At 39.8% G+C, this 21,519-nt stretch overlaps 1 protein-coding gene across 4 annotated transcripts; it reads right to left on the bottom strand.

Annotated features, from left to right (window-relative positions):
* Window positions 1–379: 379 nt before the first annotated feature.
* Window positions 380–20,663, bottom strand: SERBP1 (SERPINE1 mRNA binding protein 1). Of its 4 annotated transcripts, none has more exons than XM_032296637.1 (8): window positions 19,886–20,663; window positions 15,988–16,138; window positions 14,947–15,087; window positions 14,748–14,837; window positions 14,002–14,124; window positions 10,215–10,392; window positions 4,614–4,787; window positions 380–2,611 (listed from the first exon to the last, which is right to left on the bottom strand). In XM_032296637.1, exons 1-8 carry the CDS (start codon window positions 20,196–20,198, stop codon window positions 2,555–2,557), a joined length of 1,227 nt encoding a protein of 408 aa, XP_032152528.1. In that variant the 5' UTR covers window positions 20,199–20,663; the 3' UTR covers window positions 380–2,554. The 4 variants fall into 4 exon arrangements, with proteins under 4 accessions (XP_032152528.1, XP_032152530.1, XP_032152529.1 ...); XM_032296639.1 differs by having other exon boundaries at window positions 14,002–14,079; XM_032296638.1 differs by having other exon boundaries at window positions 14,748–14,819.
* Window positions 20,664–21,519: the final 856 nt, after the last annotated feature.

The raw sequence follows: 21,519 nt of genomic DNA, 5'->3' as shown, positions 1-21,519 counted from the left end.
TTTAAACATATCAAAATAAAAATTCACTGAAATATCAGCTGCCAGTATTACTGTAGAAATCTGTATCCATTTAGGAATTTTCTCCCCAGAGTATTATAGCCAGTTTGTCAATAAAAAGTAGCATTCAGTATGCTTAACTATCAGAAAGTGATCTGCTGAAAAGTGACAACCGGATTAAATCCCAGGGGTCCTTGGATTTTGCATTTTACAAGAACTCAACTTTCCCAATTAAGTCATTAAGACAGGTACCCATCCCAAATGTGATCAACAGCCTGGTTTTCAGCAAACAAAAACCCCACATAAAATTCAATTTAAAAATTAAACATAAGCACACAGGGGTGTCCAGGAAACACAAGACGATAAATAGGATCCTATGTGATTGTTTTTATGACTTTTAAGAAGTGAGCATGAAAATAAATCTTTATTTTCAGTTATTACCCACCAGTAAGAGAAAGTTAGGTTCACAGTTTTAGCTCTTGACACAAAGTCAACTAGGAGGCAAATTTATATCCATCAGATACAACTAATGGACCAACTTTTTAAGTTCAGGCTATCTTGAAAGCTTGCAACATACCAGATATTGCTGTGTTGTCTCTCACGACAGCAATGGGTGACGCTGAGTAGAAGTTGTGAAGTGTTTTTAATAGCAGGTGTTTTCTATAGTATGTTGCTGGAAATCAAGATGTTTATAAACATGGTACATGTTCAGAAATGAGTTAGATACTTGAAAAGTCTCAACACACTGATTCAGGAGTGCGTATGTTGCAGTCTCAAGAGGGGTCAACAGTCCACATGGACTAAATTAATCTCTGGGTAGCAGGTATGTTTGTAAATATAAAATTATATTAGACATTAGCACCAGTGCAGAACATGTTCAGCATCATAAGATCCAAAACACCAGCACAAGTTTATCCATCATTAAAAAGTTACCTCCTTCCTAAAATGTCAGAATAGTAGGTAACTGAGATTAAGAAATTTAATCCAAATGAATAACTCTTGTAATGTACCATTTCTCTTTTAGAAGTATAAGTGAGAACCAATCAGCTAAACAGAAATGTTTAAGATTGAAGAGGTCCAATATTTTAAAAACTGGACATTACCACAAACAGGTACAACATTTCTAAAAATGAAGTGACAATTCTTACAACTTTTTAAAAAAATTCCTCCCCTGTTTATCAGTAAATGTGGCAGAATAAAAGACAATCCTAGAAAACTTTTTTTATTCATCATTCTCTCCATGTATGTTTTAATAAGTGGTGATGTTCCCATTAAAGGAATCCATTATTAATCTAATTTTCTAATGGAGGAAGAGGGAAAAGGTAATTACCACTTTCCGTGGAACAAATACTCAACTTAGGACCAAATAATAGCAATCTAGGAAATTTAGAAACATTAAAGAATTTTGGTTTATAAATCATGGATGATGCTGCTGTTCCAACCTTATAAAGTAAAGTGGTCTGCTTCCCAAATTCCAAAAATTAAAGTACTTCCCCACCTCACCCTACCACCAGTGCCCTTTGGTTTTAGAACAAGGAAAGATAAATGGTTGCTGATTATGGATGTACCATTTTGATTTGGGGACCTTTCACACACAGAAATCATATAAAATGGCCAGACACTTATTTTACAAAAGAGTTTAACTATTACACATTGGCCAAATCATCTTATTCCACCCACCCTGGTGGAGGGGGGGAAAAACCCATACCTATAAAACTACTTCACTCGACAGAATGTGTCTACCAACAATAAGTAGTTTAACAACTTTCACCAATAAGATGTCTAGTTTAGATTTTAAAATGGGAAAGCCACGCATTTAAAAAGTAAATAATAGTTGGAAATGTAGTTCAGTTATAATTTGAACCTAATGAACCATGCAAGGAGCAAGGGTTAATAAACCAATGTGCTTTGAATTTGTTCAAGTACTGATATTTCTGTATATAAAGATTTAGCATATATATATAACAGCTATCATGAGAAGTGAAAAAAGATTTTTCCCCAAAAACGAAAATATTAAAACTAAGTTAAAATACATATCGTTAGTATTCCACACAGCATAAAATTTGACAAATCAAAGTTTAACATGTCCCAGTTGACCATGTGTGAAAATGCAAAGCAGGTATTAAAACCAATATGTCCAATATTTAAAACCAGTTTGTATTGGGGGAACTTCTAAATCCTTAATTAAAAAACACAAATGAAGTGAAAGCTTTAAACTGGTACACACTGTTCACACCTATATTTCAAGTTTGGAAATGCATATTTGCAAGCAGCAATACAAAAGTATTTATGAAGAATGCATAATCTCTGAAAATTATGAAAACATCCCTGCTACCAATACATTTCTAAATACAAAACTGACTACCATATTTGTTACTTCTGTGTAGCGAGAGAAGTTCATTTTTAAAACAGATAAAATTCAGTCTTTAGGTGTGAATGGTATGAATGACAGTCTCTCTCTTTTTTTTTAATTTCTTAGTCGTTTGGAATCCTTAAGCATGCAAAGCTTTGAACAGAAGGGTTCACAAAGGAACCACGGTTGTCTTATGGCATCCAGTTAAGCCAGAGCTGGGAATGCCTCTGGGTCATCCACATCAGGAGCAGAAGCACTTGACTAAAAAAGAAAAACCAAAATTAACCACAGTTCTCAATTCTTCAAAATTACATTGCTAGCTAGTGTCTACATTTAGACAGAACTCTAAAAAATCTTACTGTTGGCCGGGCACAGTGGCTCACACCTATAATCCTAGTGCTTTGGGAGGCCAAGGTGGGCAGATCATGAGGGCAGGAGCTCGAGACCAGCCTGCACAACACGGTGAAACCCCGTCTCTACTAAAAATACAAAAAATTAGCTGGGTATGGTGCCAGGTGCCTGTAATCCCAGCTACTAAGGAGTCTGAAGCAGGATAATTGCTTGAACCCAGAAGGCAGAGCCTGCAGTGAGCTGAGGCCAAATCACTGCACTCCAATTTGGGCAGACAGTCTTAATCTGTTGCCCAGGCTGGAGTGCAGTAGCATGATCTCAGCTCACTGTAATAACCTCCCTGCCTGCCTGCTGAGTTCAGTGACTCTCATGCCTACATTTTCTGTTAATGTAGCTGGGATTACAGGGGTATACCACCACACCCGACTAATGAAACAGGTTTCACGATTTTGGCCAGGCTGGTCTCAAACTCCCAACCTCAGGTGATCTGTTCACCCAGGCTTCCCAAAGTACTGAGATTACAGGCATGAGCCACTGCGCCCAGCCAGTTATTTTATTTTTCCAATAAACCACACAAGTAGATTCACATGCAATTATGTATGTGAATTCACACTGTTGTTCAGTATTCCTCTTTTTTTCCCTTTTTGAGACAGAGTCTCGCTCTGTAGCCCAGGCTAGGGTGCGGTGGCGCAATCTCGGCTCACTGCAACCTCTGCCTCCAAGGTTCGAGCAATTCTCCTGCCTCAGCCTCCCAAGTAGCTGGGACTACAGGCATGCACCATGCCTAGCTAATGTTTGTATTTTTAGTAGAGACAGAATTTCACCAGGTTAGCCAGGATGGTCTCAATCTCCTGACCTCACGATCCCCCGACCTCAGCCTCCCAAAGTGCTGGGATTACAGGCATGAGCCACTACGCCCGGCCTGTTGTTCAGTATTCTTATACTTTTTCCACTTGCTAAGTAAGAATGGTATCAATGTGAAAGCATGCTAAGAAACTAATATTTAAGTAGCAACAATCAACAAGGTTTTAAGTCTGAAAAAAGGAGTCCAAACTGCTTTTTACAGCCACAGAACTAAAAAAGGCATGGAAAAAACCCATCAACCTAATAGCTGCCTTAAAAAAAAAAAAGCAGATTGGTTTTAGACGTAGAAACAAAGTATCATTACACTGGCAGTAATGACCACAAAATCTATACTATTAAGTTATCCTTATAATCAAACAAAGACAGACTGAATCAAGCAGGTGGGTCCCCGAATTTGTGTATCAGGTGCTGACAATTTAGGACATTATGGTTGTTTCCAAGCATCAGATCTCAGTTCGTATCTATCAATTACTTGGGAATTCATCAAAATATTTAGCTAAGAACTTTATTTTGTGACACACACTGTTCAAGGCATCGTAGAGATTATAGAAAATAAGACAAAAATGAATCCCAGATTTCACAGTAGAGTCTAGTAAAAGAAAAAGTGTCAACAATCATGAGTGTCACAAAAGAAGTTATACAAGGAACACAATGGTTATTAAGTGGAGACCTAAAAAGCAGTTAGGAATTATCAAAGTGAACAACTGGTTTTCAGGTAAACCTTAGCAAAGGGCAAGAGTTAACTCGATTCATTCTATCAGTTTCCTCATGTGGAAAATGAGAATGTCATCACAGTAACAAGAATTAAATGACATTTAGTACATAAAATGCCTAGCCCAGCAGCAGGACCGGCACCTAACAGGAACTCAAAAGTGTGGTAACAACATTACTAACATTATACAAAAAAGCATTTAAGTGCTTTAAGCAAAAATATAATCTGTGGTTTCCTGAAGACATGGCTACTACTTCTACTATGTTTCCAAAAAGACCCAGCCAGTGACTTATAAGAGATCCTTAAATTACTTAGGAAAAGGAGGACTTAAATTACCTTGTCGGTCCTGCTGCCACGGTTTGGGCGCCCACCACGCCCACGTCCACCTCGTCCTCCCCTGCCACCACGTCCTGGGCGGCCAAGGTCTCCGAAATTGATCTCTAGCTGAGACGTTATATCATTTGCTGGCTTCCGGAAATGATGGTCCATAACCGAATCTTCAGCATGAGCCTAAAAATATAAGTGAAGACGACTGAGTAACTAGTAGAAAAGCAATGTTGCAAAATTTCTAAATAATAAGCTTTCTTCTAAAACGACCAAAAATCCAAACTGTACTTTCTGTGAACAAACATCTCCACAGGTAACAAGGTAGGACTCAGCTATAGTGATCTTGAAGAAAGAATTTCCTTCCCTTTATCTCAAAATTGCAGGTAATACCAGCAGTCCTCAACTAAAGTCATATATGCTATCACAATCAACCCAAATAGCTGAAACCCATCCCAAACCTACTGAATCATAATCTTTAGCAGTGAAATCTGGACAAGTACATTTTAAATATGCCCTTCAGTTTAGGATGCCAATGTGAATCCTTGATGAAGACCTTTGGAGAGATGACATGTAAGGTTATTACTAGTACTAACATTGAAGTTAAAAAGAACACTCAAGTTAAAAAGAAAACTTCTGTTCTACACTCTTCCAACTATAACTTGGGTAAAGACAGTATTACATACAAACTTCTTAGAAGCATTTTCTGTTAATATACAACTATTAAGTTTTTCTATACAAATTAGAGCTACAAATTCAAGTGAAACACTACACACTTTAAGAGGGGAACACTGGAAAGCTACGCACAAAGAGAAGCAAACGTTAAATATGTCACAGGAACCTTTTTTTTGTTTGTTTTAGACAAAATCTCACTCTGTCACCAAGGCTGGAGTGCAGTGGCATGTGATCTGGCCTCACTGCAACCTCCACCTCCCGGGCTCAAGCGATCCTCCCACCTCAGCCTCCCAAGTAGCTGGGACTACAGGCACATTCCACGACGTCTGGCTAATTTTTTTTTATTTTTTATGGAGACAGGTTTTTGCAGTGTTGCTCAGGCTCGTCTCAAACCCCTAGGCTCAAGAGATCCATTGGCCTTGGCCTTTCAAAGTGCCGGGAGTACAGGCATGAGCCACAGTACCCAGTTAGAACCTTCTTAAACATGAAGTCGTGTTTGTGAAATCCAGATTCTCTTTTCTATTTATGTATAAGATACATGACTCAGTCTGGGGGAAAAAGGCAAAAAGTCAGACAATTCTACACTGCTCCATGCCTGTTGTCTTCCTGTACGCTTGGGATGGGTTTTAATCTTCTAGTTGAAAACTTTGCTTATTTGACTTTAAACTACGGTTTTTCCTAAATACACGCAAAAAAAATCCTTTTTTCTTAAGGGATAATAAACATTTTATTCTTTCAGTAGAACTTGTATTATTACAACTCCATTAGATTCAACTTACAATATTACAGCTGTTAATAACTACCCTCTGAAGTACAAATAAATTTGTTTTAATCCATGTTTTCGCCCCTTACATCATCTCATACTAGTATTAAAATGTCATCCCATCGTGCATCAATACACTGTAAGGCAACAAAAAGTTCTAATACTAATTTAAGAGGAGCCCAGAAACTTAAAAACAAATTCATAAAAACACCAGTAAATTAAAGTCAATTATATATGCTGTCTGATTTTTAAATGTTTTCTATTTCAAACCAATGCTTTCAATTCATTACAAACCACAGATCAAAAATATTCAGGAAAAAAAATAAAACCAACCAACCACATAACAATAAAAAATAAAGTCAGGTGTGGTGGCTCACATCTGTAATCCGAGCACTCTGGGAGGCAGAGGCAGGAAGACTGCCTGAGCCCAGGAGGTCAAGAACAGCCTGGGTGATACCTAACATGGTGAGACCCTTCTCTATAAAAAAATGATAAAACTAGCTGGCCTTGGTGGCACAGGCATGAGTTCCAGCTACTCAGAAGGCTGAGCTAGAATTGCTTAAGCACAGGGAGGTTGAGGCTGCAGAGAGCTATGACCATGCTACTGCACTCAATAAAAGAACAACTCCCCCCCCCATTTTTTTTTTTTGAGGCAGACTTACTCTGTCACCCAGTTTGGAATGCAGTGATGCCATCTCAGTTCACTGCAACTTCTGCCTCCTGGGCTCAAGTGATCCTCTCCCCTCAGCCTCTCAAGTAGCTGAGACCACACTTGCATGCAACCACACCCAGCTAATTTTTCCACTCCTTTTGTAGAAACAGGGTTTTGCCATGTTGCCCAGACTGGTCTTAAACTATAAACTCAACAAGCTTCTCGCCTCAGCCTCCCAAAGTGCTGGGATTACAGGTGTAAGCCACCGTGCCCAGCCTCCTTTTTCTAGAGTATTGAGACAAAGAGGAGGAGAAGACACAAATTCTGAGCCCTGTCAATAACATGGTAACACACTTCTCCATGTGTAGTTTCTTCCTTCCCCTAACTACCTCATATTTGTCACGAGGATGAAGATATGTGAAAATTAAAGAATTCCATTGTGGGCTTTTGCTTTTTTTTTTTTTTGAGAGAGAGTCTCCCTCTGTCACCCAGGCTGGAGTGCAGTGGTGCAATCTCAGCTCACTGTAACCTCCGCCTCCCGGGTTCAAGTGATTCTGGTGCCTGAGCCTCCCGAAGAGTTGGGATTACAGGTGCTTGCCACTGCGCCCAGCTAATTTTTTGTATTTTCAGTAGAGATGGGGTTTCACCATGTTGCCCAGGCTGGTCTTAAACTCCTCAGCTCAGGCAATCCAACCACCTCGGCAAAATGCTAGGATTACAGGTGTGAGCCACTGCACTGGCCAAAGAGCTCTTAAAATGTTACAGACAACAAACTTTTAAGACTTTATTCAAATGATAAGGCCATATATGCCAACACTGAAACATTTAAGTATGCATACTACAGAGACATAACTGTAAGGCTCCAAACCTATAAAAGTGGCTTAATGAATTAGGCATAAAAATGTCCTCATTTCAAAGTTATTCATCACCAATTTCACATTTTATATATTTTTCAAAAATCTCTAACTCATATATATTACCTTGTATGATAGTTATCTGTAAAAAGCTCGGTGTAAAAAAATAAAATTGAGCTATCTAACATGCTGTCTATAAAATGCATCAAGAGACTTCAGGGTATTCAAAGATCATCGAAAGTTACAACTAGAATTTTATACGTATTTTATTTTGGGAATAAGTCCAGCCAGGACCCAAAAAAAGTTATAAATAATTGTCTAAAAAAGTCTAGGTAAATCATTTTTCATATTAACCTAAGTAGTATACTAGTTAGTTCAAATAAACAATCTCTCCAATATGAACTTTCATGGTTCTTAAATTGGGAATTCCATTTGCTTTGCTCAGATATACCAGTTGACAAACAACAACATAAGAACAACAAAAAAACCAAGTATTGCTTTTTTTTTTTTTTGGAGACAGAGTTTCACTCTGTTGCCCAGGCTGGAGTATAATGACGCCATCTCAGCTCACCACAACCTCCGCCTCCAAGCAACTCAGCCTCCCAAGTAGCTGAAATTACACACATGCACCACCAAGCCTGGCTAATTTTGTATTTTTAGTAGAGATGGATGTTGGTCAGGCTGGCCTCGAACTCCCGACCTCAGGTGATCCACCCACTTCAGCCTCCCAAAGCGTTGGGATTAAAGGTGTGAGCCACTGAGCCCAGCCAAAACCAAGTGTTGTAATGCGTTTTCCCCCCTACACAACTTAAAAAAGACAATGTCCTCATTTACTACTTATATGGAGTAAATATTAAAAATCATGCCTAAGCCTCAAAAAAATTTTAAGTCTTTTTAACGGCAATTTAAAAATGTTTCCAAAAGTTTGTCTTATAGCCATTTTTCAGTTTAAAAAATTAAGCTTATCGGCTGGTATGTTGGCACATGCCTATAATCCCAGCACTTTGGGAGGCCCAGGCAGGCGGATCACTTGAGGCCAAGAGTTTGAGACCAGACTGGCCAACTTGGTGAAACCCCATCTCTACTAAAAATACAAAATTTATCTGGGCGTGGTGGCATGCACCTGTAGTCCCAGCTACTCAGGAGGCTGACATAGGACAATCGCTTGAACCTGGGAGACAGAGGTTGCAGTGAGCCAAGATCACGCCATTACTCTCCAGCTGAGCAACAGAGCAAGATTTATGTCTCAAACAGAACAAAACACACAAAAATTACTCAGGCACGGTGGCGAGCACCTGTAATCCCAGCTACTGGGGAGGCTGAGGCACAAGAATTGTTTGAACCCAGGAGGCAGAGGTTGCAGATGGTGGCACTGCACTCCAGCCTAAGCGACAAAGCCAGACTCTGTCTCAAAAAAAAATAAATAAATAAATAAAAATAACTCAATTTATTAACACCTTCTTGAATAGGTTTGCCCTCACAATATTTTCATTTAACTTTACCTTAGGATGACAGAACTTGCAGTCTCGATTTCTGGCACAGCCCAATTTATGACACAAATCAAACATAAATTTCAAAAGGTTAAAGGAAGCTGATAGAGAAAAAAAATTTAGGAGAAGAAAGAATATAGTTTGGCTTTAAAAACTCAAACAAGCCCTAACAGGAAGCAGCACTGAAATATTCCTCTACGAACACACCCAAAGGCTTAAATGGAAGCTCCCAAATCAAAAGCCATTAATGTGACTTTCTCCAATACAGCTGACCCTTAAAGAACTTGAACTTGGGTTTGAACATTCTGCCTCTGTCAGCCTTGAGACAAGCAAGACCAATCCCTCTTCTTCCTATCATCACCTTTGTGATGATCCAGTTCCACTTAATGAACAGTAAATATATTTTCTCAACATTTTCTATAGCTTTACTGTAAAAACACAGTATATAATACATAACATACAATATGTTAACTGGTTATGTTATCGGTAAGACTTTCAGTCAACAGTAGGTTATTTGTAGTTAAGTTCTGGGGGAGTCAAATGTAACGTGCATTGATCTGCAGGGTCAGTGCCCCTAGTACCCCCATTTTGTTCAAGAAGTCAACTGTATTTTCACTAGTTTCCACATTTCCTAGGTAAAACTCATATATTCTTTGGTTTTTAAAGCCATCATTCCTTTAACAAGATGTATACTGCCATTTACTGAGAGTCCTGGCCATTATACATGGTACAGGCAGACAATTTCAAAAGTTGAATACTAAATGAAGTCACTTACATTTAAACTATATAAAAATGTCAGCATTTCAACCTAACACCATAATACCACAGCCTTTTAATGATCCCCAGTTTGGCAAGATTTCAAAAATATAACCACAACTTTCAAAAGAACTATCATTTTTGAACACTAATAATTACACAATATACGAGTAACAGCTTTTGAGAAAAAAGCAACACTACCACATAAAACATAATCATGAATTGATCAAAGGACTAAATTTCTTAGAACATGTGATAATAGTTTATTTTCCTTGTAAAGCAAATTATCTGCCCCACATGATTCTATGTAAAGCTTTTTTTTTTTTAAAGACAAATTATCAATGTGAAATTTTAAAACAAAAATTGTAAATACAATTCACCTCACAAGTGAACATTTTCAAACATGACAAAACTTAATTTTACCTCTTCACTCTTTGATTTATGAAGAACAAATCCCTTCTTCCACTGCCCATCTGCACCTTCATTTGGTTTTCGGATATTAAATTCTACTTTTGCCCGGTCCTTATTTTGAATAGCCTTCCACTCATCCAAAGTCATCTCTTTTGGACCCTCCTCTTTTACCTCTTCAACTTCGTTCTCCCTGTGGAAAGGTTTTCAAGTTTTATACCTGGTAAAGAGCTGGTATAACTTACATAAAAGTATTTATAACTTATGATTTTAATTAAGAAAGTTAACTCTGTAATATTCTAGAGAAAGATTATCCAAGGATGAAGGTATCCTAGTTTACTGTGTAAATAAGCAACTTGCTGGAGACCAGGAATTCAGTATTTGCTGATTAAAGTATAGACAAGTAAGGAATATGGAATTCATCCTCATAAACTCTTAAATGATCATTTACCAGTCATACAGTCTAGAACTGGCTTTACTAACTCTAAAACACACATTTCTCACTATCTGGTTTAACAACTACCCTCTTAGGAAAAATCCTGTCTATCTACTCCTAAACCACATTTTCAATTTCCATAATTCCCATAACATGTAACTCTTAATAACATTCTCTTGTTCTCTATGCACTATCTAGATGCATAGAAAAAAAATCCAAACATCCTCTAGGTTATCTTAAGGTAATCCTCTGGGATGTGTTAGCAACCAGGATTCAAATTTTGGAATACAAAAGAACTGTTCTGCTAGCACTTAAAGCAAATCAAAACAATAGCTATGTGTCTACAAATCCTAAAATCCATATACTCCAATTTTCAAATCAACCTGGAAAGGTTGGAAGCCATGGATTCACTACTTACAGGACTATCCACAAACACACACTGGTTTAATACTAAACCATGTATTTCCAAATATAATTCTCAGATCGTAACTATTGAATATAATCCTTTCCTTTTTAGAGAAACAATGTACAGGCCTAGGAATCCATTATTTTAGTAAAATCTCAATTTGCAATTGTCACCAAACAAATCATTTGCTATTTGGGGAGCACTGCTTCTTTCCAAAGATAGCAGGTGATTCAGTTAGCATTAGAGCTCAAATATCTCCCTGGATGCTGCCCCTTACTGTTTGACAAATCCTATCTTAAAACTTCCACCAGCTACATCTATGCTGCAAAGAAAAACAAAACAAAACAAAACAAAACTTCCTATAGCAAGTTTACATTGAACTGACAGGATCTTGGGCACTAACTCCACCTAATCATTTTACAGATGAGAAGTCTAAAAATATTAAAAAAGTCCTGGTTACTCATATGTTATGACACAGATAGGAACAGAACTTATCATACCCTTTATATCATGGAGGCATGACACCTACCTTTCAGGAATTATTGCAAGGATTAAATGAAAATCAAACAGAAGCTCTGGAAGCTATATATACGCTAGTTAATCAAAGTCAGCCAATGTTGTGTTTCTTAAATATATACCTCCATATGCTACGCCCAGATTCTCTCCTACTCTGGAGTATGATTAGAGACAGTTCTAATGTGATGGATAACTATTTTTTTTTAAACCAAACACCCTCAATTTCATTACTGGGCACTGAGCTAAGGATCTGCTACCAATATCCTATCAATACATTATTACCCTTTGGTAAACAGTTATTATCTTTGCAGATCACTCTGCATGATTTGAACATGGGCTCTATTAAACAAAGAGTCATGGTTAGATGTGGTGGCTCACGCCTATAATCCCAGCATTTTGGGAGGCCAAGACAGGAGGACCACTTGAGACCAGAAGTTCAAGACCAGCCTGGCCAACATACTGAAACCGTGTCTCTACCAAAAATACAAAAATTAGCTGGGCATGGTGGTGCATGCCTCTAATCCCAGGTATTCAGGAGGCTGAGGCAGGAGAATCATCTGAACCCCCGAGGCAAAGACTGCAGTGAGTCGAAATCATGCCACTGCACTCTAGCATAGGTGACAGAAAGAGACTATGTCTCAAAGAAGAAAAAAACGACAAAAAAGTTGCGTTGACCACTGTGAGAAACTTAATGTTGCATAGGGTTCATTTGTTAAGTCACCAATCAAAATTTCATTATCATGCAAAATTATGACTCCATTATATAGTTTGCATAAATTTTTATCACCAAGTTCAAAACATCACCCAACACCCAACATGTACTTTTATTTACTCCCTCCAATAGCATATCATTTTTTTTTATTCCAACAAATCCATGGAATGATACTTCCATCATTAACAGTGTTTCACCATAAGAGCAATTCTTCCTGAAGAAAAGAAAAAGTTTAGAAAGCATCTGCCCACCACCCCTCAACTAACTTGAACATGCTTCTGGTTAGGAATCACTGCCCTATATAATCTGTAATCCAAGACTTTAAACCACGATACTATAACTAATGACTGGCAAAATAAACATAATTTTAGGCTCGGTGGCTCACACTCACAATCCCAGCACTTTGGGAGGCCAAGGCAGACGGATCACCTGAGGTTAGGATGTTGGAGACCGTCATGGCCAACAAGGTGAAAGCCTGTCTCAACTAAAAATACAAAAAATTAGATGGGCGTGGTGCATGCCTGTAACCCCAGCTACTTGGGAGGCGGAGGCAGGAGAATTGCTTGAACCTAGGAGGCGGAGGCTGCAGTGAGCTGAGATCATGCCACTACACTTCAGCCTGGGCTACAATGAGACTCTGTCTTTAAAAAAACAAACAAACATAATTTTACAAGCTAGTGAAGGGCCGGGCTCAGTGGCTCTCACCTGTAATCCCTGCACTTTGGGAGGCCAAGGTGGGCATCTTGCCTGAGCCCAGGAGTAAAGACCAGCCTGGGAAAATGGTGAAACCCTGTCTCTACTAAAATTACGAAAATTAGCCGGGGCCTGGTGGCACACACCTGTAGTCCCAGCTACTCAGGAGGCTGAGGTGGGAGGATCACTTGAGCCCAGGAGGCGGAGGGTACAGTGAGCCAAGATCATTCCACGGCACTCCAGCCTGGGCAACAGAATGAGACCTTGTCTCAAAAAAAGAAAAAAAAAAAATGCTAGTGAATAACATACTCCGATTTTTGCTCTCTTCATACATTTAAAAACAGGCCAGTAATTCTATATTCCAAATTCTATGATGGAAAAAACTTCAAGATAAAACTAAGCTTAAAATGGCCACATTTTCTAGTTGTTTTTTTTTTTTTTAATATTTTTTTATATTTTTAGAGACGGGGTTTCACCATATTGGTCAGACTGGTCTTGAACTCCTGACCTCAGGTGATCCACCCGCCTCGGCCTCCCAAAGTGCTGGGATTACAGGCGTGAGCCACCGCGCCCGGTCGCTAGTTTTAGCTGGCTCAAAGTAAAATTTGCACACTTATATGACAATGGTAAAATGACTAACCAAACAGAAAGAACCACATTAAATTATTCTATTTTTCAAAGCATTAGAGTCAAATATATACACGCAAAGTACTCTTTAAGGGCTGTGTGCAATGGCTCATCCTGTAATCCCAGCACTCTGGGAGGCCAAGGCAGGAGGAACATGTTTGAGGCCCAGGAATTGGAGACCTGGGCAATATAATGAGACCTTGTCTTTATTTACCACCCCAAAAAAATAATGTTCTTTTAAATACTTTTTTTTTCTTTTCATTTTTCTTTTAAATACTCTTTTAGGTATGAGAGTACAATCTCTCTTCTCAAAAACAAAAAGCCATCAATAACAACATTAAATCTATGTGTTATCTTACTGGATAAGTGCTTTCAATTCTGGGTCATTACTATCACACGCAAAACCACTTACTTATTTTCAGTGTCTGCCACTGGATGATGTTCTTCACCTTCAGGTGTTTCCTCAGTCACATTTGATTGATCCAAGTCACTGTAATTATAAGATATTTGTTTCTGAATGTATTTGGGAGACTCTCTAAGGAAAGAAAAGAAAAAGAAAGGCATCTAGGTCCATTTACATGTAGTGGAAGAGTTCTTCATACAAAAATACCATAAGCCCTCACATTCTCTAACTCCTTTCCTACTAAATATACTCCCCAGTAGACCTCTAAGAGGAAACAATATAAACTACCGGTTAATTCATATACTTCATACTTAAAAAGTAACAGAACATAAACTGGTTATTCTAGTTGGGGAAAAAAAGGTAACAGAACAAGGCAGTTATTTCTAAAACAAGGCTTTACTAGCTTATCAAATTATGTAATGATAACAAAGTCGGAAGCTAAAATAGGAACTACTAAGGACACTAAGAAAATCAAAATACCCAAATAACCTTATTGTGGGTTTCAAGAAAAGCTACAAACACATATCAAAAAAATGAGTAACAAATATATTAAAGTATAGAAAAACTGGTCATTCAATGCACTACAACCCAAACCCATCCCATAAGACATTATCTTGTAATATAATAGCTCTCAGAAGAGAGCATTCACTCTTATCTCAGAGATAAGTAAAATTTAACACAGGTATGGATTAACCTTTAGTTAGGTACAGAATTTTATTAAAGTTAGCTTTGTTTTAAAAAATCAGAATACCAACGTTAATTCGTCTTTGACAGTTCCCCAGTTGTGAGATCCGCTACCTCCACGTTTGTCCTCGTGCTTCAGGCCACTGTAATGTGAAAAAGAACTAACAAAACTGAGTTAACATAATACTCTTTCATTCTAGAAATTCAAAGTTTGTTTATTAAACAAATAGATTAAAATATTAAAGTAAAATAAAAACCAGTAAGACTTACGATCTATCACTTCCACTATGCCTATCAAATTCACGTTTGCCACGAGAATCAAATCCATCTCCTCGGCCCATTCCACGTCCACGGCCCCCTCGACCTCTTCCAAGACCACCACGACCTCGAATAGGTCGGTCAATAATCGGTCTGTAATACAAATAAATAAATTATACTTCAATAGTTTCCGTAAGAAATAAGGGAAATCCATTCAAAAGATCAAAAATACACAACATATTTACCGGCTCATAAACCAACAGTTAAATACACGTGCTTCAGAAAATTCAAAATAGCCTGTATCTAAACATAAAGGAAGCCACAAGGAGAAAGCCTCCCAGAACAAAAAAAACTATTTTAGCATTCTAAAACATTACTACTAGTGCATATACTTTTCGCTGTTATTCGTTGCACATTATAATCCAGTCCATCACTATTTACCAATACACTTAAAAATTAAACACATCTAACCTGCAAAAGTAGTAATTTATTTTGCTATAAACAATAAACGAACAATATTTTCCTTTAACAGTGTTTTCCTTTTAACTCTGTATTTGGAGACAGCAAGAAAAAGAAACTGGTCATCAATTCAACTGAAGTGTTTCCATTATCAGAGACCTAAGTTTGACAATGCACACATTCAGATGTTTCTGTGAAAAACTAGTGGACACAACTAGACAGGCTGCTATCTGGCAATTATGCCCAATTTATAGCTTAACATTAATATGTGACTCTATAGCAAAAGATGAGGACATTTTTGGCTCATGCCCCCAATACTACAGGAAGATAGCTTGAGCACAGGAGCTCAAGACTAACCCATGCAATATAGTGACACCTCAGCTCTCCAAAAAAATTTTTAGAAATTAAGCTATGTGGTGGCGTTACCCTGTAGTCTGAGCTACTGAGGAGAAGGCTGACATGGGAAGATAGCTTGGGGCCAGGAAACAGAGGCTGTAGTGAGCTGAGCTTGTACTACTGCACTCCAGCCTAGGCAACAGACCAAGACCCTGGCTCAAAAACCAAAAAAAAAAAAAAAAAAAAAAAACAACTTACCTATCAACTGAAAATTCGCCCCCTTCACCCTTTTCTTCAAGTGGCTTTTCAAATCTTCGTTCACGAGGTGGTCGCCTTTCTGGTCTTCTATCAATTATTTTCCCTTCACTCTGAAGTTGTTGATCAGGCCTTCTTCCAACTCGTCTTATTCCTAAAACGATAGATAACCCGCATAAGCAAATTATTTTTGCAATACAAAAAGTTTAGGCCTGGACTGTCAAAATCCGCTTCTCTTCCAATCCACTATCACTTCCTGTTGGAAAAAAGCTAACACTGGGCATCTCTAATGTTAACGAAGTACCTTAGCGAAATTGCCACTTAAAAGACAATAAACCTTCCAATCCATACCACTGACTAAATACATAAATAAAATAAAGACAATAAACTTGTTTTAAACTTCTATTCAGTTTGCCAAGTTATTCTCTCCCGAAAAGAATTTTCTATAATTGACTTGGAAGTCATTTGGGCAGCCATTTTTCCCATCACTTTCCAAGATATCAGCAGTCTCTTAATAAAGTTTTAAATTTAAAAAATCTTAGGTAAGCAATACACTTCGGGTTTTAAAATGCCAAAGAAAATACGAGCAGCCATTCATAAACAACAAAGCAAATCAACACTCTCACTAGATATGGCCCCTCACAAAAGTGAAGGCCCTAATATTATTTTACCTAATCTGAACAAAAATGCAATTAAGACTAATAATTCTATAAAATACAAATCTAAAAGGGAAATATGGCATTTAGCATTAATAGAGAACATCATCTCAGTTTAAAACAGCCATTTAACCAGAAAAGGCGTCATCTTTTACAGTACTGTTAACTATAGGCACACAAAAAGGGCCATCTTCCCCATTAAATAGTTTTAAAATGTATAGCATATAAAGTGTATATGTTTGGACACACTATCACAACCCTAAGTACTTCCAAGTTAGGAAAGTTACTTATTATGTATGGAGAGTCCTCTAAAAAATGTGCCGTAACAACTATCTTTATTTTCAAAGAATGTTTAAAAACCAAATACACACACATAAGACCCCTTTTAAGCAATATGTAGAAAATAAGAAACTTGTGACACTAAGTGATAGCTGAAGCATTTATTTCCCCCCTTAACTGCTTTTTTCCTCTAATATCTGAAACCCCACAAAGGCAACCAATGTTATTAAATTATTGGTGGCCTTAAGGATCAATAGATTGATGGTTAAATTAATGACTGTAAGATTGCCGGTATGCTGTAATTCCCAATTTCTGACAAAATCATAAAGCAGCCAAGGAACTGGTTTTACAAGACTTTAAGCTGCTTTACTTTGGTTCTTTCTAAGAAAGTAGAACACCATCAGGACACACTCAACTGTCCAATTGCGTGTTACTGGAACCAAACAGTAACTATCAACCTCTTCAATAGAATTTTGAAGTTCATTCCATGCAAACCCTCAAGAAAGACTACAAATGTTAGACCTTACACCAAGGTATTTAAATAAATGTCTTCAGTAAAAAAAAAAAGTGTGCTGGGTGGAGCTATGGAGCCAGTCTTTGCAATAATATCCAAGCCAAACACACCCAAGTGAACAATAGTTGGTGTCCCCACCCAATATCCAATATTGGGCTTATAGAATCTTAAAATTAACACTTATTAAGCTCACCTAAATGAAAGATTGATATTTAAAACTGCATGCTTATTTTGATATACTTATATACAACGTGCAAGCTCACTAACTGCACTAGATTCGAAGCATACATTCTGTTTAAGAAAATCTCTGGTCTACACTCTCAATGACATTCTGCTGTCAATTCTCAAGTTCTTCAAATGGAGAAGAGTAGCTACAAATTTAATTAATAAAACATTAAATATCTGTCTAAAGTATGTTAAGCATTGTGTCACAATGTGTTACCAAAATCACAGAACACACAGTTAACCTTCCTACTCTTATGCAGGGATTTTGCTTAGATTTATTCCCAGTGAACCAAACGGTAGAATCTCAAAACCAGTTATTTTCCATTCAACATGTTTCCTATATTTATATGCTTGTATTTTATGCAACTTATTAAGAATGCTCTGAAATACTGACCTAAGAAGAATGCTGATTGCTACCTGCAAGGGGCTGGGGGAAGAAAAAATTAAGTAAATGAATTTAAAAAAAAAAAAAAAAAAAAAAAAAAGAGAAAAATGCCGATTGCTAACACGGAATAGTTTTCCCATGGATTTACTGAATGGTGAACTTTAAGTCCCGGTTCTAACTTCATGAAATCATTTCCCACATTTGCAACTTATAAAAACATTACTTTTCAGGTAAGAACTTATTTCATAGATGGGCCATGATCAAAACTCAGGCATTTAAACCATACTTCATGCTTTGAGCATTCAAAATGAGTGAACACATCTACATGGTAAATTTTAGATTTATTCGGACTCAACTTTTTCATGTACTTTCTTGAGGTGAGCTTAAGCATAATTTCAGCGTTTCTGAACACAGGAACTAAATGATTTATTTAATTGTGCTAGAATCCCATAAAGCTTAACTAGCTGAAGAGATACTTGGCCTACGTGACGTACATGCTTTCTAACACTCCCAACTGTTTGCCCCAACCTACAATTTTACCTCAAGAATTAATTATTTTCCTTTACTCACCACCTAGGACCGAGGTTCATTACAAGCCTCACAAAAGTCCTCAAAAAAAAAAAAAAAAATTCCTGAAACAAATCCTACCACGAGTAAACTTTTGATTTTGAAAATTAGTTGAATGTTACAGAATTCAACTAAAGCTAATGAGAAACAACTTTCAAAGCACATGGTAAGAAGGGGTAATTTCAACTTTCAACATAATACAACTTTAAAGATTCAGAGCTGAAGTCTGACACCTGCTTGCCACTAATAACGCATGTTCTTACCCCCAAACTGTTTGCTCTTTTTCATCCGTAACGAACCGGTAATGAGAGTGCAAAAATGAAGACAATCCTATGAAACTCAGTGCCCTGGAAACAACTGTTAACCGCCACTGAAACCGACCATGCTTCACGCACATGTGGGGTGGAAGAAAAAGCTGCAGACTCTAAAGAGCTTTGCTGCGATTAACGCTGTGACAGCCTCTGCACTGACTTCACCCACGAGGCCCAGACCACACCAAGTGAAAGATTCAGTCTGGGGAGTCGAAAGAGAGGATCGCGACTCGAGGACGTTCCTCGGGATGTCCTGCAATCACCGGTCTTCATTCGTAATTCCCGCTTCTGCTTAACCGCGTGTGGCAAACTCCTCCATCTCCCGACAGCTCAACTCACCCCAGCAAGTTATGAGAAGGCTCCTAACAGTTGAGAGGGAGAGGGGAAACAATAAAACACATGCAGCACCCCAACCAGCAGCTTATTCCACACGTCTGAAGGCCTGGAACGCCCCCCTGCTTTTCAGTGGGGGTACTCCGCTCCGTCGTGGGACAAGATGGCAGGACAGGAGCCTGAAACAACAGCATCTCAAAGGAGCAGTTCTGGCAGTAAGCAGCGGTGGACCCCAAGCTCCTCCGTAACTACGGAAAGCTTCAGTGAGCCGCCGGCTTCCCCGCACCTCAGTCCACGCGCTCGCCCGCCAAGGAATCAGGCGGGAAGGCAACAGCCTCCCAGGACCTCGAGCGCGCTCGAGGAGCAGCTCATCTGCGACCACGCTCCTCTGCTCACAAGCCGAGGCGGGAAGGTGGTGGCTCCGGGAACCTAGCCGGCGGTGGCTTGAACTTGGGGCTACCACGCTCCCGGCACCTTTGCAGGACCTGGCTTTGGTCGCGTGAAGAAACGTGAGGAATTCGGCGGCAAAGTCTCCCGCGGACCCTCGGAGCTCCAGAAACAAGTGGCAGCCGGCAGCCCCCTAGCTCCTTCCCTCCATCCCAATCTCCCCCACATTCTGCCCCTGCTTTACCTTCTTTCTTAAGCGCCACGGGCGGCTGCGTCTCCTCTTTCTTGTCAACCACGCCAACGCTGGGGGGCAGGGGGTTCTTGCGGTCTTTCTGGGACTCCTTGCGCAGCTGCTTGCCTGCCGCGTTGGAGTTGGTCTGCGCCGCGGCCTGAGCTGCGCTCTTGGCCCCAGGGCCCCCAACGCCGCCCCCGCCGGCTTCTTTTTTCTTGTTCTCCGCTGCCTTCAACACCTCGAAGGGGTCCGATTCGTCGTCAAATAACTGGTCGAATCGGTTGGTGACCACGCAGCCGAAGCCTTCCTGTAAGTGCCCTGGCATGATGGTGGCTCGGCGGCGCGTTCCTCCACGGATTGCAGCGGGCCGCGCCGAGCCAAGAGCGCCTGCTTCAGCTCTTCCCACAAGATGGCCGGGCCGAGAGAGGGGGGCCGTCTTCTCTTCCGGCGCCAGGCATACATCCGGGAGCGGCCTGCGCCGCAAGGCACTGTGGGGTATGTAGGCCAGATTCGTGTCTCCGGAGGCGACTCCCCGCGTGGGGACTACAATTCCCAGGATGCACCACGCGACAACTCTTCGCGCGCGCCTGAGAGGCGGGGACCTCACGAAGGGAGTGAAGCGTGCGAGCTGAAGGAGGGGAAGCGTGGTGGTGGGCGGAGTCCTGCCACCTGCTCTACCCACCCTTAAACTCTCTAGGTCTTCAGCTACCCTGAAACCAGAAAAACGTGACGGCGTAATTGACTCGCGAAAGTGCTCTCTGGTTTCACTCACGCCCCCTCAGGCCCAGGGCTAACTTTCCCCACCGCTCCGGGAGGGTCAAGGTGACTCCCAGACCTTACAACTGGAGACGCACAAACTTCCGGGGGAGGGGGTGTTGCTGAGGTGCCGCGCCGGCCGCGGGTAGGCTGGAGCCGGCCTGTGCTGAGGCCGAGGTGCTCAGTTGCTAGAGTTCCCCTCCGTCAGCCTCCGCGGTGAATCGAGGCTCTTCTGTCTAATGTGAGGTGGATACGCTTCCTCTAGTGGGGACATGAACTCGGGTAGCAGAACTAACCAAAAAGACAAGTGGAACTATCACATGGAGTGTGGCGCGTCTTTCCCGGGCTTCTCGCCGTGTGGCGGTCGGTGTCGTAGGAGTGGATAACTCCTGACCGTGCAGCGCTAGACGCGGGGGAAGCCTCCAGGAAGCACTGTAGAAACGCTTGCTACAGTCATTCCATTTAATTGTCCGTTCGTGCCCGGCAAGCCAGGGCTTCGGTGGCTGCAGTGTTGGTCACATGAGCTCAATAAATACCATGTTAGAGCATTTCGAGTGCATGTGTGCTAGGAGTTGCGATGGGGGGTGGGGGGGAATACTGAAGTCAATACTTAATAATGACTAAAAGCGTTGATACTAGTTAAGAATATTAAAGTTAATTCAGAGAATACAATTTCATTGCATTTTTAAGCACATTTGGTAGCACCGTCTTTAAATATATCATAATTTTAAATCGCTTTCCGTTAACATAAAATAGCAAATGCATCTCTTTATTTGTCAGGAGCTATGAATAGCCTTAATGTCAGCATCTTGTTAGGAAAATAGTTTGCCTCTTCTCACGAATGCTAAAACCATTTCAGAGATGAAATTATTTACCAAATTCACACTTCT

This window comes from Sapajus apella, unplaced genomic scaffold, assembly GCF_009761245.1.
Source record: "Sapajus apella isolate SASKATOON/1434 unplaced genomic scaffold, GSC_monkey_1.0 scaffold36, whole genome shotgun sequence".
In the NCBI taxonomy this organism is placed as follows: Eukaryota; Metazoa; Chordata; class Mammalia; order Primates; family Cebidae; genus Sapajus; species Sapajus apella.
Note: the sequence above shows the minus strand (reverse complement) of the source record. Positions and strands in the feature narration are given on the sequence as shown.